This window comes from Microcaecilia unicolor, chromosome 10 (genome assembly GCF_901765095.1).
Source record: "Microcaecilia unicolor chromosome 10, aMicUni1.1, whole genome shotgun sequence".
Lineage (NCBI taxonomy): Eukaryota > Metazoa > Chordata > Amphibia > Gymnophiona > Siphonopidae > Microcaecilia > Microcaecilia unicolor.
The window spans coordinates 219,416,378-219,434,310 of NC_044040.1; the positions used below are offsets into that span (position 1 = coordinate 219,416,378).

Below are 17,933 nucleotides of genomic sequence, written 5' to 3' on the forward strand. Positions count from 1 at the left end.
CCTTGTGAGCTTGGGCAAATCACTTAAGCCTCTGTTGCCCCAGGTACCAAAAAAACTTAGATTGTGAGCCCCGTAGGGACAGAGAAAGTACTTGCATACAGTGGCGTAGCCACAGGTGGGCTTGGGTGAGCCAGGGCCCACCCATTTATGGCTCAGGCTCACCCAACAGTAGCACATGTTTAGTGGTAACTGGTGGGAATCCCAAGCTCTGCCAGCTGAAGATTTCTTCCTGATGGTAACAAAAACGCTATTCTCCACGACACTGGCACCTGCGCATGCTCAGTTTTTAGTGCATTCCTGCTGCCAAGGTGGAAAGAAGCCTTTTCCCACCAGCTGAGATTTTATTTGGAGGGGGGGAGGGGAGAACACTTGGTGCCCACCCAAAATCTGTTGTCTGGCTACGCCCCTGCTTGCATATAATGTGTACAGCACTGTTTATCTAGTAGTGCTATAGAAATAATTAGTAGTAGTAGTCCAGTCTGCCCCATCTATGCCACCTACTGTCCCTTCCACTCCTTTAGAAATCCCAAGCAAACTTTCTTGAATTCAGATGCAGTTCTAGTCTCCACCACCTCCATTAGAAGGCTTTTCCACACTTCACCTCCTTTCCCATGAAGAAGTATTTGCTCAGGTTACTCCTGAGTCTATCCCGTGTAGAGGCACCACTCCATTCTAATGCAGCCTGTAGTTTTGCACAGGCGAGCAAGGATCTACAGACCTAGTGCTAAATGCATAAATTCGTTAAAAATAAGCCCTTAATTTCTGCAAATGTAAGTGGACTAAGGTAGTAATTACACTGTGCTATACTTTCATAGCTACAAAGCAGGTCAGCAGTGGTAGCAAACTGCAGCTCCCAGCAGCAGCCGGTAGAAGGAAGTCCCGCCCAGCGTTCGACGGAGCGCATGCGTGGCGCGCTGACGCGTCTGGCGTCGGGGCCGAGACGTCGTTTCCATGGAAACCTAGCGGCGATCGCGTTGAGTCGTGGGGGACGCGGAGTGGCGGCGCTGAAGTACCGGTCTGGCCCCCCCCCCCCCCCGTTTGCATTTAACTCACACCCGCGGGGCCACATTCAGGTACACGAGCTATTCTCATTCCTTAGCGCCCCGAAGACACGAAACCTCCGCACCTGAACCCGATGGAAGGATTTCCGGAATCTGGGGGGGGGCTGCAAGTTCCCAACTCCAGTCCTGGAGTTCCCCCAGGTTTTCAGGATATCCACAATGAATATGCATGAAAGAGATTTGCATATAATGGAGGCGGTGTATGCAAATCAAGTTCATCCATATTCATTGTGGATATCCTGAAAACAGGACTGGCAAAGGGAAACTCCAGGACTGGACTTGGGAAACTCTGGGGATCTTCACAAGGAAGTGCTCCATGTTCCGCCTCACAGACCAGGTTAGGAAGCTGAAAGCCAATAACCTGCACCCTAAGGAAAACCCACAAATAGGCTGTTTGCATGTGTAATATCCTGTAAGGAGAATATTTTATTTATTGCATTTGTATCCCACATTTTCCCATCTTTTTGCAGGCTCAATGTGGCTTACAATGTATCATAATTGGTATGTAATAGATAGGTAGATGACAATTAAGACCATGATTAACATAATAGCAGTGGCGTTCCCACCCTAACTGACAACTGGGGCGGATCGCCGATGCGCCCCCCCCCCCCCGGGTGCAGCGTGACCCCCTCCCCCGGCGAAATGACACCCCCCCTGGGTGCACGCCGCTGGGAGGGGGGTGCCGCGGCGCGCGCCTGTTGCCCTGTCTCAGTCCGAGAAAGTTCGCAATTCGCATGTGTTCACTGCTCCCTCTGAGTCTGCCCCGGAAGAGGAAGTAACCTGTTCCGGGGCAGACTCAGAGGGAGCAGTGAACACATGCGAATTGCGAACTTTCTCGGACTGAGACAGGGCAACAGGCACGCGCCGCGGCACTCCCCCCAGCGGCGTGCACCCGGGGCGGACCGCCCCCATCGCCCCCCCCCCCCTTAGTACGCCACTGCATAATAGAAATTTAAACAAGCAGGTATAGGGAAAAGACAGTTCTGATTATAGGTAATGTGGAGAGGTGTTACATTTACAATTGTTGATCATTGTGGTAAGCCTTGTTGAAGAGGTGGGTCTTCAGAGGTTTGCGAAAGTTACTTAGTTCATAAATAGTTTTCAAGTTGCGCGGCAATGCATTCCATAACTGTGTACTCGGGTAAGAAAAGTTTGACACATGCATTAGTTTGCATTTTAGGCCTTTACAGCTGGGGAAGTGAAGATTAAGGAATGTGCGGGATGATCTTTTAGCGTTCCTGGGTGGTAAGTCTACCAGGTCTGACATGTAGGCTGGGGCATCTCCGTGAATGATTTTATGAACTATAGAACATACCTTGAACGCGATACGTTCTTTAAGTGGAAGCCAGTGTAATATGCCTAAGAAAACTGCAAAGGTAGGACAGTTATACCTACAATATCCAACCAAATAAGAAAGAAAACTTCTTAGCTCTTAACCTCTTATCAGAATTGGGAAAATGTTATTTTTGGCTAGCTTCTCCTAAAAGCAAGCACATGAGTGTCCCACTGTTGATGGGTAAGTGGGTTAGAATGGTATTGGTGCGGTGCAGAAGAAGGATATTTATGTTGCCATGGGGAGCATCTTTAATTGTCACCTGGCTATTTCTCTCAGGCAGCAGCGTGGATATGGCCAGGCCAGTGATCACCCCCATGAATGTCCATGCCACAGCACCTGAGACCTTCAGTATCCTTCAACAAAGGATCCGAGTGGCAGAGGAGCAAGCAGTGTCTTTGATTCAAGACTTGGAGAATCTGGGCGTTAGCAGTCAGAGGTAAGAATGGGAGTCAGTTGTCACAGCACTGCTTCTTTCATCTGTGTAAATAATTCCCTTTGGTTCCTACGTACTGGCTGGTCAATTTTCAGAAACCAGTGGTGTGGGTTAAAATAACTGACCAATTTTACAGCTTCAAATTGAGCTGAATTTTAAGCATGTAATGGCTAATGTGGCAGTTCTGTAAATGTGCATCCTCTTTTAGGTGCCTCCAGTGCTGCACGGGGAGTGTCTGCTTTATAATGGCATCTGGGTGCCCAGATCCCTTTATACAATTCTAACATAAATCCACATTAGCGCATGTAAATAGTGCCAGGTTAGTGGCAGTCCTGAATGGGTGCACCTAATTGTGGCATGCAGTGCTTGTAACTTACAGCCCCACCATTGATCCACCTACACGTATGCCCCCTTGCCGTAATGCGGTAGCACTTCTACTTCTACATCCTTATAGAACAACATGTAGTGCACCTGTGCACATGACACTTATCTGTGCATACGTGTACCTCGCGTGGGCTCAGTTATAGAATTGAAAATTTTCTGAACGGATTTAGTTTCATTGGAGTTATGCCATTAAAATTTATGTAGTAACACTGAAAATGTGCACTGCATTTTAAGTGCTGTCCAGGATTGCCTCTCACCCACCCTTCTCCTGACCTAAATGTATGTGCCTTGAGATTGTGTGTTAAAATTTAGCAGGTTTTGGGGGGACGGGACATTTTTATCCAGTTGATCTGATCTGGTTAACTTTCGAGTTGCCTGGATAAAACTTTCAAGCATTTTTTCCATAGATGCAAAAGAGTACATAGGTCCATTTATACTAGTCCTCAGTGCAGCACGAGAGTTTTCATGCAGCTTTTCCTGTTTCCTTAGAGGGGCATTTTCCAAAATGTCACAAATGGACACCTATGTCACATGTGTTTTCAAATAGGATACGTGAAATGGATGTCCATGTGCTGGAAACAATTTTTTTGCAAATTGAAATGGCTAAATTGTGAACCGGTCAAACAAGGGACATGGACATCTGTATAGCTGCATCCTTAGAAAATGGCCACACAGACATCCATGTAGAGCAGAGGGGCAACATGTTTCATCTCCTTTTTTTTAAAATTGTGCATCCTCTAGGAACAGAAAAAGGCACACCCTTCAGTAGCCTTCAGGCTTGCAGGTATCATATAGTTAAGTACAATGTGTATTTTTCTGTTTCTGGAGGGATCACAATTGATAATACTTCAGTTCTTTTTTCTTTTTTTTTTTATATGGTAGTATGTACGATGACGGCCCTACCATTAGGCTACTTTAGTCGGAGGCCTCAAAGGTACTCTTCTGAGGTGACATCACCCCCGCATTTTCTCTCCCAACCCCCTTCCTCAATCTTACCTTTTCTTGTCTTGTTTTTTTCAAACGGTGGTGGCGACAGCAGCTGCTGAAATTTTCATAGGCTGCCCTGCCGACGGTCTCGGCCCCTTCTCTGTACTGCAGCCTGCCTCTCTGACATAACTTCCTGTTTTCTCAGAGGTGAAGGTTTTATCCAGGGCACATCCCAGAATGTCGGAGAATAATGCCATAACCATATCTCAATATGCTGACCCCCTTCCTATGTGGAGGTCGCTATGAGAGCGCAACCTGAAGGTGAGACAAGGCTGGTAGTCATTAATAATTCACTTACAAATATGGTAGGGATGGTACTGTGGTGAGGGTTCCCTCATCACTCAAAAGCCTAGCCAGCCAGTCTGTTTGTGGCCATTGTGGATCTGTAGGTGGTTACAAGAGAACTTCCTGCCAGTGAGGAAATGGGAAGTGATGTCAACGAGGGTGGAACGTGTCAGAGGAAATTCGATGGGGCTGATGCAGGCAGTGGATATGAATCACTGCTGCTGTTGGTGACGTTTCTGAGGTAGAGCAGGGAAGGAGGGGTTTCAGAGGAAGGGGCGGGGGGTGGCAGATGCCAAATCTGGGAAGGAGAGGAGCGAGGCAGCTGTAGCTGAGGTGTTTTCTGAGCCTCATTGGCCACCAGACTTGGTGGGCCTGAGTCAAGAATGGATGGACCTGTGCCCACCCACCCATGCTCACCCATAGCTATGCCACTTTTGCAAGTTTTTCTGCATTGGCCCCTCAGTGTGTCGTAAGGTGTCCTGGTTAGGGGGCATCTGATAAATGCAAATACATAAAACAGAAGGACATGAAAACAATGTAAAATAATGGTCCTTGATGAATCCAGAGATTGCTTTGTGTTCCATGAAGTGTTTTCTGTTCTGTAGTCTCCAGACCACTGCTTCAGAATTGCCTCACCCCATCAGACCTTACCAGGTCAGATCAGCCTTTGTGCCTGAGAGTAACATGCTGTGGAAGAACTGTGAATCTTTGGTAAGCCGAGTGTGTCACATGGAAAGCGTCATCCAGACTCTGAAACTGAACATCTTCAGGCTGGACACGGAGAAAGAACTGAACCCCAAGCACTCAGGTGCAGACAAATGTTTGTGTGTGCCAAGGATCTTGCTAGCTGCTCATTTCCTGTGCCTTTTCTCTGCACTCTCTTCGTAACAATATTTGGTGCTTGCTGAAGGCAGCATCAGCACTGTGTGTCAGGTCTCAGTCATAGGAGCCAACTCTGTGGGTGCTCGAGCACCCCCAATATTGAGAAAATTTCTTGTATATGTCTAGGGAGGAGTTATTTCCACTGGGCATAGCACCCCCAATAAATTTGAAATGTTGGCTCCCATGGTCTCAGTACTCAACTGGCAGAACTGTATGTCTGTAAATATCGAGGTAATAGTGGGCACTGTGGGGGTGATATATATTGGCAGAGCTGTGTATAATGTTTTAACATTGCTTTTGACTCGTAACCACTTGTATCCACTCACCTCCACCTACCCTTCTCCCCTCTTTCCTCTACACATTAATTGATTTGTTTGCTTTATTTTTTGTCTACTAGATTGTAAGCTCTTTGAGCAGGGACTGTCTTTCTTCTATGTTAGTGCAGCGCTGCGTACGCCTTGTAGCGCTATAGAAATGCTAAATAGTAGTAGTAGTAGATATTGATGCTGGAATAGCAAAGGGTGCTTCTGAACTACTATCGAGTAGGGGGCACTTGCTGAGCTGAGGGAATTAAAATTACTGGTATGGATGAGAGGTTTTCTTTGTGCTGCTACCTTGACATAGTAGCCTGGACAAAATAGCCGTGTAACAAAATATCCCTTGACAAATACCCCCTGTAACAAAATAGCGCATAAAAATAAGAAGTATAGTAAAAACTCTGTTTCCCTCCCTCTGGGGGTCCAGCATCTCTTCTCCCCTTCTATCCCCCATTCTCTTTTCTGAGCTCTCTCTTCATTCAGTGCATCTTTCTCTCTCCACTCCTATGTTCTGTCATCTCTGCCCTACTACCCCTTTTCCTGCACTCTGGCATCTCTCTACCTTCCTCCCATTCCCATGGAAAGGCATCTCTTCCCACCCACCTCCCAACATAGTCCAGTGTGTCTCCCTTTTTATCCTTCTGCCCCTTTTCCAGAAATAACAGCCATGAATTACTTAGGATAAATGTCTGTTGATTGCACAGCAGGCAGGTGCAGTATTCACCCATTCTTTTTGGCAAAATAGCTTTGGATCTTTCTGCAGTCTTTAAGTCTTGCCCCAGATGAGGAAGTAGGAGTTTGTTTCTTTTCTTTTGCTTGACCAGTCCAGATGCATGGGTTTGTGTCACCCTGCCAGTTTATGGAGACACAGAGCCACAGCTTTCCCAGTGACCTCATTTTGTTATAAGGAGTGTTGCAACTATGGACTAATAGGAACAAACAACTTCCAACAGAAAACCAAGGGATGAAACAAGGGTGGAAGGGAAAAATGGTTCCAAAAGATCCAGGCAAACTAGAAGTGAGAGCTTCTAAAATGTTTATTTGCCAAAAAAGTTTACCACAAGATGATACAGAGGTAACTCAAGTGACCCTATATGGGTTAGCCTTCCTCAGGGGTCACTGAAGATAAACATTGCAGTTTGTTGAAAAATATGTATATTCCAGAGTATTGGAAGAACAGTCACTTTGATAAAAATACAGATGCAATGCGGTGTGACAAGTAGCCATATGCATTAAGACATAAGGCGCTCCTACATAATGTCTTAGGCAGACTGTGATGTTTATTTTCAGTGACAGTTGAGGAAGGCTTTATGCCGAAACATGGCTCGTGTAGGGTCACTTGGGTTACCTCTGTATCATCTTGTGGTGAGACTTTTTTGGCAAATAAACTTTTTAGAAGCTCTCACTTCTAGTTTACCTGGATCTTTTGGGACCTTTTTTTTCCTTTCACCCTTGTTTCACCCACAGCTATGGACTAGCCAGTATTCTCTGTTTCCACCAGAAGGTGGCAGATGCTAGATTGGTTCAGTAGGGCATCTATTGTAATCCCCATAGCCATAAGCTACTCTTGCCTCTGATTGACCTGTTGGCGTGTGTAGAGTCACCAAGAACATCATCAAATGGAATTTTCCTCCTGGTCGAATGAGACTAAGTTATTCACCTTGTACCCTGCAATTATGTATTCAAAATTTGGTCACTAGGTGTAAATGTGGGATGATAACTGGCATGCTCTATAAACGCTATTTCCAAGCATCTCTGTTCCCAGTTGACCTAGTCTAGACTCCTCTTTAGTGAAAATTGCCCGTGCAGACTGGCTGAATCTTGTTGCTATTTATTTATTTTATTTATTCATAGCATTTATACCCCGCTCTTTCCCGCTCGATAGCAGGTTTAGTGCGGCTTACAAGGTATGGTACAGAGTATCACAGAGATAAAATAAAGTATGGTACAACATATCACAAAGGTAACGCTAAATGTAGATGTTCCTAGGGGTGAAAAACTCTCTACTTCTGCTGAATATTTCAGTTGACATGCGTAGTTTGCCTTATCATACTCTAGCCACAGATAATATCAGAGAAAACATTGAAGGTAGATTTATATCCATGTACAAATTAGTGAATTTTCAAATCTACCTGTGTACTGCTAAACAGCTTTGGTAAACTTGACTCCTTAATGTCTTATGCTGTCTAACACAGCTCAGCTGGAGAAGCATCTGAATATGCTGCAGGAAGAGCAAGCACGGGAGCTGAAGGCAATGCAGCAGGAAATAATGCGATTACGCAAAAAACTGCATGAGGAGCATGAAGAGAAGGAGATGGCGCAGGATGAGAAGGAGAGGTTGAGTGCTGCTCTGGAGATCGCCACAGCCACAAAGGCAGGAAAATTTAGCTTAGACCCCGCCTGTAAGAACATAGGAATGGCCGTACTGGGTCAGACCAATCGAGGTCACAAGTACCTGGCAGAAACCCAGATAGTAGCAACATTCCATGCTATCGATCCCAGGGCAATGTCAATAGCAAGTGGACTTTTCCTCCAGGAACTTGTTCAAACCTTTTTTAAACTCAGATATGCAAACTGCTGTTAATATATCCTCCGACAATGAGTTCTAGAACTTTTCTATTCTTAAACTATTTGTTTTAAAAGTATTTCCATGTATAGAATCTGACAGGGAGACCCTGTCAATGCTTATGTTTTGCAGACTCCAAGGAAGTGTATTTCTTGTTTCTTGTAACGATGGACTAAGCTGCCACATTGCTTACTTTGCGACCTACTATAAAATATTCACTATTTTCTGTGCATTATTGGGTCAGCATTCCAAGAGGCATATGTGTTTAGTGGCAATTGTTAAAAAAAAATATAAGTCCCCTATCTCTGAAATTTTTTTTTTTAATTTTTAGACGTCTTTATTGAACATTGTTAATTCTGAACATAGCGTACCTAACACATTCTCAATTCAAAAATACACATAACAATGTGCCAGTTGCATAACAAAGAATACACAATATAGTTTGCAATGCGTAATCAAATACAAAATATACTTCAACTTTTTACTTTTTATTTATGAGTAACCCCCCGTTCCCTGCCTATCGCCCTCCTCTTTAATACCTCCCTCCCTCTCCCGAATTCCCTATATCTCTGAATTTTGAATGACACTATACAGATAGTACTGATGAAAATTCCCTCTAAATGCTCCAGATAACTGGGTGGAGTGAGTGTGGTTTGTCTAGCTGTAAGTATGGTGGCATTATTCAGCCACTATCTGTATAACTAAGTGGGTTTAATTTAGCATAGAAAAAAGCTGTTTTAAATTAAACCGCTCAGCTATACAGACAGCAGCTGTGGGTGCTGAGTGGTCTGTATATATAGTAGATAGTGGTGCTCCAGTATTTAAAAATAAACACATTTACCGCTATGGCTGAATATTGACTTGAATATCTCCATGTCCTAGGGATAGGATTACATCTCTCTTGTGTTTGTTTTGTATCTAGTCAGATGTTGCAATTGCTGCAAAGGAGCTGAGGGCTACAAAAAAACAAATAAGTTTCAGGCTGCAGGAGGTAAGTCCTTACTCAAGGCCCATCTCTTCTCCCTTGCTTTTGGCGCCTAACCACCTTCCCCATTCCTGATACCTACACTGACTACATAGCTTATTACCTTTAGATTGTAAGCTCTCTTGAGCAGGGACTGTCCTTCCCCTTGTCTAAACTTGTACAGCGCTGTGTAACCCTGGCAGCGCTATAGAAATGCTAAGTAGTAGTAAGTTCAGGAAGTGAAACCTGCAGTCCTTTGTGTTGTATTCATATGAGGGAATGGAACTGGGAACTCGTGATGAAATCCCAGCTCCGATTCTGATCCTCAGCAAGTCACTCGTCTTTTCTTTGGTAGTCTACCACCTTGGATAGATAATCATATATCTTCCCATACTAAAACCAATATCACCTTCCACATCCCATTCACATTTATATCCCACATTAGCCCAAGCATGCTCGGGTTCAACGTGGCTTACAATTCTATGAATAAAAACATTGAAATGAAAACTAGTTTTACAGATGTATATGAGAAGTATAATGAAAGAGAAATATATCGTAGCATAGTTGAATCAGTCAACCCCTTTCCAACCTCTGCACCTTGTATCAGCTCTAAGCAGTATTGACCTCCAACTTGTCCCCTGATTGGTCCATTCCAGGCATATCTTCTTTGGGTCTTCCAAGTTCCATACTTAAGCCAGCACCTAAATCCCATTCCATGTCTTACCATCATGCTTTGTAATCTAGACAGCTACCAAAGAGAACGTGACTTTTATTCAAAACAGATACTGGGTTTATAATCATGGCCACTCCATGGAGGTTATCACAGCCTTCTTGGAATCTGTCACATTTCATGTACTGCTGGAGTTTGTGAACAGGTGCCTCATTCAAAGAGTTTTTTGAATGAGAGAAAGTGAAAGACACCAGACACAGCGAAGGTGACGGATGACAATGAACAAATTCTAAAGGTGTGATTATCAACTTTATTGATTGGCAGAATTAAGACTGAACACGAGCCATGTTTTGGCAACAAGACCTTCCTCAGGAGTCTTTGCAATACTACTGCAGTTTCAGAAAGAAATGACGCTGTTACGTAGAAAAATGCTGAACTGTAGAAAGACGAGAACACGACTTGTGTTCAGTCTTAATTCTTCCAATCAATAAAGTTGATAATCACACCTTCAGAATTTGTCCATTGTTATCTGCCTTTGCTGTATCTGGTGTATTTTGTTTTTGCAGAGGATATTTCTTCTGTGTTTTCCTTTGCAAAGTGAAGAGTCACAGAATGAATCAAACTTTAGAAAGACACATTTTTAGTAGCTTTCCTGTATAATGTAAGCTATTCTATTACATAATTAGTCCCAGTACTTTTAGTCCTCTGGGGAGACCAAAATTGGATGAAGATACATCCTTTCTTCCTGAGTAGCAGTTTGGGGATGGGAAAACTTTGTTCTTCTCTATCAGTATAACCTTTGTAGTGGAGCAGCTACATCCTGTCTTGTGGAAACTTGCATTTGTGTCTGTTGTAACATTTCATTTTTAGAATTCAGTGAATGTTTCCTATGAAAACCTCTTGTTGCCAAGCTTAGCAAAAGTGTGGGGCACTAGTGTAGATTCTGCTGCTACCTAGACTTCATTTCACAATAGATAAAAAAAAATAAGCATCAGCTATAAAAACAGAAGGTCAAGATCAAATGTTGTCTCTTCCCTATTCCTTACTTCAAAATTTCCCTTTTTTTTCCCAGACTCCCCATTCCTTCAGCTAATGGTAGCATTCACATAGATCCTCTAATGCTTTATTGACTGCTAGTAGAGAGCTGAAAAGTCTGTAATTATCTCTTTTACTACAACAGGCTAATGTTTCTCTCAGTCTGTAGACGGAAACATAACAAAGTGGGGTGGTGGAAGGCTGGCAGATAGAAATAAATGGCCTGATGGAAAGGGATAATTTGTCTTTAATGTCAGTGGAAATGCCCTGGCTACCTGGAAGGGAGGCCATAGAAATTCCCGTCTTGTGCTCTGGACTGGCTGCTATTTCTGTGGGTGACCAGGAAGGTTTATGGATTTGCTTCTGATGCAGGTAGAGGAGCTGCTGTCACAAGAGAGGAGCTTCCGCTTGTCTTTGGAGGAGTCACAGGCTACCCTGCTAGACAGCATCCAGGACATGGAGAAAGTGGTGGAGTTTGAGCGCAAACAGGTAAATAGTGAAGTCTACCATCACATTTTTTGTTGTTTTCCTTTTCTAGGAAGACCTGCTGTATTTTATTTATTTATTGGGATTTATTTAAGGTGGTATATAGCAAATATAACCTGGACACAGGCAATAAACAATTATAGCATTAAAAACTGCAGTATACATTATTTATTTATTTATTTGTAGCCCACATTTTCCCACCAATTTGCAGGCTCAATGTGGCTTACATTTGCCGTAATGGCTGTTGTCATTTCCAGGTAGCAGAATTACAAATGGTATTGTGTTACATACATGGACCATAACATACATGGAACAGGGGGTATGTGACAGCGACTCAATTAGCACACATGGGAGGGAATCGTAGCCCAAATTGTCTCAAGTGTGGAAAGAGTCCAGGTACAATGCTACATATGTTTTGGAGCTGTCCTGCGTTGCAAAGATTTTGGACTCAGGTTCGAGGATTTTGGGAAAGGCGCCTGGGAATTAAGATTCTGGGAACTGTTGAACAAGTAATCTTAGATCTTCCGGGGTCATTTAGAGGTCAGAATCGTTTTGTAGTAATGATGCTTCGCAAGATGTGTTTATTAGCTAGGAAGTGTATTTTACAATATTGGACGGTTAAAGACCCACCCGCACACTGGCACTGGAGGAATCAGTTGCATCAGCTGGTTTCTTGGGAGGCTGGCGAGATTAGATCCTCGCAGAGAAAGAGGGTGACGTTTCTGGCCCTCTGGGGTCCATACTTACGCATCCTAAGCCCTAGAGGTCGGAGTCTACTGCTTAATGCAAGGTGAGCTTTAATGTGGATTAGGTTCAGATCCTTCAGGGCTCGAGACGGGAGGGGGGGGATTAGTAGGGGGGGCTGTGGGGAGGATGGGGTGAGAAGATTAGGATGGGGGGGGAGAAGGTGGGGAGTTGGGTAGGGGGGTTCTAGAAGGGTGGAAAGGGTCATTGTTAATGGGAAGGAGCATTTTTCTAATCACTGGAAATTTGACTTTCCATTCTGGTATAGTTGATAATTGGGGTTATTTTGTTACTTCCCCCATAAAAGTGTTGGGAATTATAATTTGATGACATCATGTACTTATAGGATCACTCCAGATATATTTTGTGGATGTACTTTTGATACTGCCAGATGGTTGTATAATGTTGTTATATTGTTTTGTCATCAATAAAAATAGTTGAAAAATAAACGTACATGGAACAGATCATGGTATAAATATATACCATTTGCAAGGAAGAATACATTATGGTATTGCATGAAGGTTCCTGAGTACTAAATTGGATTGTAACATACATTAGTTCATCAACTATGGAGAGACCATATTCGACATATGGATTAAGGTGGTGTTGCTTGGTCATTAATAGTAAAGAGGTTAATCATTCAAGTGATAAGATTCCAGTTATGTCTAGGTCGTGTATAGTCTTATTATTTAGTATTTAAGATGGATGTTTGCGGTATGCCTTCTTGAATAAATCTGTTTTCAGTAGCCTTCGGAAGATATGGCATAGTAGGCTACTTACAGTGAATACAATATAGATGAAAACATTTTAATAGACAGTACAGAGGGTAAACTGAGGTGGAACATAAAGACAGGTAAGAGAGAGTAACAGGAGTCAGATATAAGATATGGGTGACTAACTTAGGAAAAACTGCATTTGGAGTCAGAAGAAGTGCAGCCAGTGTTACTCCTTGTATGTGTGAGTTGCTGGTTTAGTTGCTTCTTCCATTAAAGGCCTGGGAGAAGAGCCACACTTTCACTTGTTTCCTGAAGTGTCACCTTGCCTGATTTCCTTTGGAGAAGATGTGGTTAGGGTTACTCCTTGCATTCCCTCCCTCCTCCTCTATTGGAGTTGAATTCTATCAGTTTTACTACTTGACTAGTTAGATCTGGTGCCTGCAACGGAAGCAGGCAGGAAGAGGCATGTGCATGCCTGGTGTTGTGTTCTAAAAAATGTAAACAAGCTGGAGAACATTCCCGTGCAGGCTCTGCTGGATGCCTTCACCCACATGAAAAGACTATTATAATCCTGCTGCTCTCAGAGAACACTTTCTATAGGTGAGCAACTTTGCTTTATCCCTTGGAAATTTCTGGACAATCTTGCATTGGAGAGAGCTTTCCCCATCCTAGACTGATCAGAAAAGACTTTCTGTTTCCCTCCTATTCTGGCACCTGGAGTAAATGTGCTTATTTGGGAATGCTTTACAGGTGCAGATATTGCAGCAGGACTGCCAGAGCCTGCGGGATGAAGAACAGAACTTCCAGGACAGACTGCAGACCGAGGAAGAGAAAAACAAACAACTGAAGGAGGAATGCAAACAACTGAAAAGTGATCTTGGTGTGCTGCCACTTCTAGATAGAAAGCAGTGCACATTACATTTAGAGATTTAGCTCAGAAATGACTGTATCACCATGAATCTATCTCTTGATTATCTCCAGAGGGGAATAAGCATGGGGTGTACCAAAGGGAGCGTGCCCTAGTATTCGCTTTGCCATCTCTGTTATAAGCCTGTGTACAGGTGTATTTCTCAGTGCAGTGATGACCACCTTTTAGGGAGCTCAGCTCTCTGCTACATTGCACAGAGGACTTGCTGTATTGCTTTATTTGTATTTTTATGGGGAAGAATATTCAGTTTGCAGAGGCTCCTGCTGACCAGTATTCAGACTGGTGCCCGGTTAGCTCACTGCATAAAATTAGACAATTTGGGGGTATTTTGTCCTAACTTTATGCAGTTACTTATCTGTCCCTCTCCGCCCCCAGCCCACCCGTAACCTAGCCAGTTAGGGGATGGCTGGTTAGCGGGGCCACTGAATATCCGGGACTGGCTAGCTCAGGAGCTGGAGCCTCTCCTACCTGGTTAAAACCATTTTCGTTGTTTATTTATGATTTATATAATGGTGAATTTTACAAAACAATCTACAGTAGATGAAAATAATGGCTTGCATAAATCACTTTAATTTCTTTTATGGAAAAGCAGTTAATCAAATAGGCTTATCCATCTGTGTAGTTTTTATTCTGGTCTTTAGGAAGGTATTTAATCCAACAGCAATGTTTTGCTTCTGCTGACATAATTCTTGAATTCTTTCTAATGTTTGTAGATGCTAAAGATGCCATTATTTGTCAGCTTCAAGAAGAAGGAAAGGTAAAAAATGTATCTCAAGAAAATATTGCTTAATAGGTCAGTTTTCAATGCTATTTACCTGGATAGATTGACTTGTCTGAGAACTACCTTGTATGCTTGATTAAAAGTACATGTGGAGGGGCATAATCGAAAGGGGCACCCAAGTTTTCCTGAGGATGTCCTCGCAGGACGTCCTGGCGAAGGGGCGGGGAAACCCATATTATCGAAACAAGATGGGCGTACTTCTTTCGTTTCTATAATACGGTCGGGGACGACCAAATCTTGAAATTTAGGTCATCCCTAGAGATGGTCGTCCTTAGACTTGGTCGTTTCTGATTTTCGGCGATAATGGAAACTAAGGACGCCCATCTCAGAAACGACCAAATGCAAGCCCTTTGGTCGTGGGAGGAGTCAGCATTCGTAGTGCACTGGTCTCCCTGACATGCCAGGACACCCTAGGGAGCACTGCAGTGGACTTCAGAAAAAGCTCCCAGGTAAATAGTTCCCTTACCTTGTGTGCTGAGCCCCCCAAAACCCACTCCCCACAACTGTACACCACTACCATAGCCCTTATGGGTGAAGGGGGGCACCTACATGTGGATACAGTGGGCTTGTGGTGGGTTTTGGAGGTCTCACATTTACCACCACAAGTGTAACAGGTAGGGTGGGATGGGCCTGGGTCCGCCTGCCTGAAGTGCACTGCACCCACTAAAACTGCTCCAGGGACGTGCATACTGCTGTCATGGAGCTGGGTATGATATTTGAGACTGGCATAGAGGCTGGCAAAAAAAATTAAAAAAAATTTTTTTTTGAGGTGGAAGGGGGTTAGTGACCACTGGGGTAGTAAGGGGAGGTCATCCCCGATTCCCTCCGGTGGTCATCTGGTCAGTTCGGGCACCTTTTTGTGGCTTGGTCGTAAGAAAAACAGGACCAGTAAGAAAAACAGGACCAGGTAAAGCCGTTCAAGTGTTCGTCAGAGACGCCCTTTTTTTTCCATTATGGGTCAAGGATGCCCATGTGTTAGGCACGCCCAAGTCCCGCCTTCGCTACGCGTCCGACACGCCCCTGGGAACTTTGGTCATCCCCACGACAGGAAGCAGTTGGGGACGCCCAAAATCGACTTTCCATTATACCGATTTGGGCTACCCTGTGAGAAGGACGCCCATCTTGCGATTTGTATCGAAAGATGGGCGTCCTTCTCTTTTGAAAATAAGCCTGATAGGCTTCCACAGACTAAAAAGAGATAATTGTAAGGGTGTGATTCAGTTGGGGGTTTAAAATAGTGCACACATTAATAGAGAAATATTCAGCAGTGGCAGTTGTGCCATTAAAAAAATGCATATATTCAGTTTCACTGTCTGAATAGGTGATAGTTCCGGTTATAATGATGCTGCTATCAGCAACTGTAGGCACAGTAGTGATATTTAGCCATTATGAATTTATAATATCTTTTTTTCTGGAATAAATTAAACACGTTCATTATACAGGGAGTGGCTGAATATTGCTGCCATACGTATAGTTAAGTGGATTGTCCTCGCGCCATTTAGCGCTGCTGTGGATAGAGAGATTTTGAGTGGCTGCACCTTTTAGGGGTGGGCACGGTAAACATTTTCAGTGTGTTTTGTTTGTTTGAGTTTTTCTTTGGATTTTCATTCTTTTTTGTTTCACAGATTCATTTAAAAAATTTAATTTATGTTAGAACTTTTTACTGCGCCTTAATAGAATTCATGCATGTTAATTCATATATTGATGCACATTAAATCGATTTAACATGTGTACTAACTTTTTAAGGCACACTAACAAATACACATCCTTGCTATCCTTATAGTGCTGTTGCAAATCCATGTATAGGGAATTTATACTTTCAGCTGCCACAGCTAAATGTGTCAGTCTCTGAAAATTGACTTGTACGTTTTAATGTCTAACGTTGCCTGGTTAAGTGCCGCTGAATATCGACAGGCTGCAGAACGTGATGTAAGCGGACAGGAGCCTTTTCTGCTCTCTTAAATCATTTTGAATATCGACCAGACTGTAACCAAGTAGCTATTACTACAGTATCAACACCAGCAAGGACTCCTGTGATGTTTTCGCCTTCTGTTTGTTTTCAGAATACATTGTCATCTCTTAACAAGGAACATGAGGAAAACGCACAGCTACGGACTGAGCTAGCGTCGCTAAGAGAGATGGCAGAGAGAGTGCAGGTAAAACCTGATCTTATGTTCTCCATGCGTATGGCAGAGACTGATAGAACCCTAAAAGATTACAGCAGATAAAGATTGTGGGGGCAGTTCTGTAACGTGTGCCTCCATGTAGGTGTGCCAGTTTTATAACATTATGTGTGTGATAAGAGATTACAGATTGTTTATAACATTATGTGTGTGATAAGAGATTACAGATTGTTTAGAATGCAGCACCATGTTTGATTTGGGGGGGGGGAGGGTAAAAAAGTTTGAGTATATTTTTCCCACTTTGAAATGCTTACACTGGTTATCAGTGAGATTTGTGTACAATATAAGATTCTGACTTCGATACATCAATGTATATATGGTAAGTTCCACAATATTTTGTGGATTCTTTACTCATGTATGAACTGCAACGAGAATTATGTTCTGTGGTGAAGAAACAACTGCAAATTTGTGTTTGTCATTTGTCTGAAACAAAAAAAATTGTGCATTTTCTTTAGCTGGGGCTTCTTTGTGGAATTGTTTGCCAGGCTATTTAAGACTTCGTACAGATTTTCAGAAATTTAAAAAATTGTTGAAGACTTTTTATTTTGTAAAAGCATATTTAGATGGTTAGGGATTGATTTGTGTTAGCAGCTCTTTCTAAAAGTCTAATTTTTATTGTTACTGTTGATGGTTTTTTTATATTGTATATGTTTTTACTGTTGCCTGCTTTGATTTAAAGGGGGTTATAAATCTTTGAGAATAAATAAAATATTAGTGTAAACCTGAATTGGCACACCTAGGTTATGGTCATCCATGTATGCCAGACTAAAGGCAAGCGTGAATGTGCGCATCTAAGTGCACCATGCAAAGCGCATAAGTTGTAGTATTCCTAAAGTTATGTGCCTAAATTGGAGATGCCCATAGCCTGTCCATGCTCGGCCCACATATAAGCTCCTGTAGCATTTAGGCATAACCTTACAAAATAGAGTCTAGTTCACTTATATGTGTAACTACCAATTTTGGCATCTTTGATCTAGAACTCACTTTATATGACCTGTCCAATCTGCCTCTTCACACCACAATCACTTCTTCCTCAGATATCCTCTGTGCTTGTTCCATGCTTTCTTGAATTCAGATACAGTTTTCATTTCCACTACCTCCACTGCAAAGCTGTTCCAAGCATCCACCACCTTTTCTGTAAAGAAATATTTTCATCCTCTTGTGATTCCTAATTC

The 17,933-nt window shown here is 43.0% G+C and overlaps 1 protein-coding gene across 4 annotated transcripts in view; it reads left to right on the forward strand.

The window, feature by feature from the left end:
* The first annotated feature begins 1,045 nt into the window (after window positions 1–1,045).
* Window positions 1,046–17,933, forward strand: part of CCDC150 (coiled-coil domain containing 150) — a 54,205-nt gene continuing 37,317 nt past the window's right edge. For 2 of the 4 annotated variants that reach the window (XM_030216771.1, XM_030216774.1), the window contains exons 1-9: window positions 1,328–1,398; window positions 2,674–2,833; window positions 5,092–5,294; window positions 7,881–8,059; window positions 9,174–9,242; window positions 11,293–11,409; window positions 13,617–13,746; window positions 14,508–14,551; window positions 16,639–16,731. In XM_030216771.1, coding sequence (XP_030072631.1) covers window positions 2,688–2,833; window positions 5,092–5,294; window positions 7,881–8,059; window positions 9,174–9,242; window positions 11,293–11,409; window positions 13,617–13,746; window positions 14,508–14,551; window positions 16,639–16,731 — 981 coding nt within the window. In that variant the 5' untranslated portion in view covers window positions 1,328–1,398; window positions 2,674–2,687. Of the gene's footprint in view, window positions 1,074–1,327; window positions 1,399–2,673; window positions 2,834–4,401; window positions 4,463–5,091; window positions 5,295–7,880; window positions 8,060–9,173; window positions 9,243–11,292; window positions 11,410–13,616; window positions 13,747–14,507; window positions 14,552–16,638; window positions 16,732–17,933 lie in introns of those variants that run through there. The other 2 variants (XM_030216772.1, XM_030216773.1) reach the window with 2 other exon arrangements.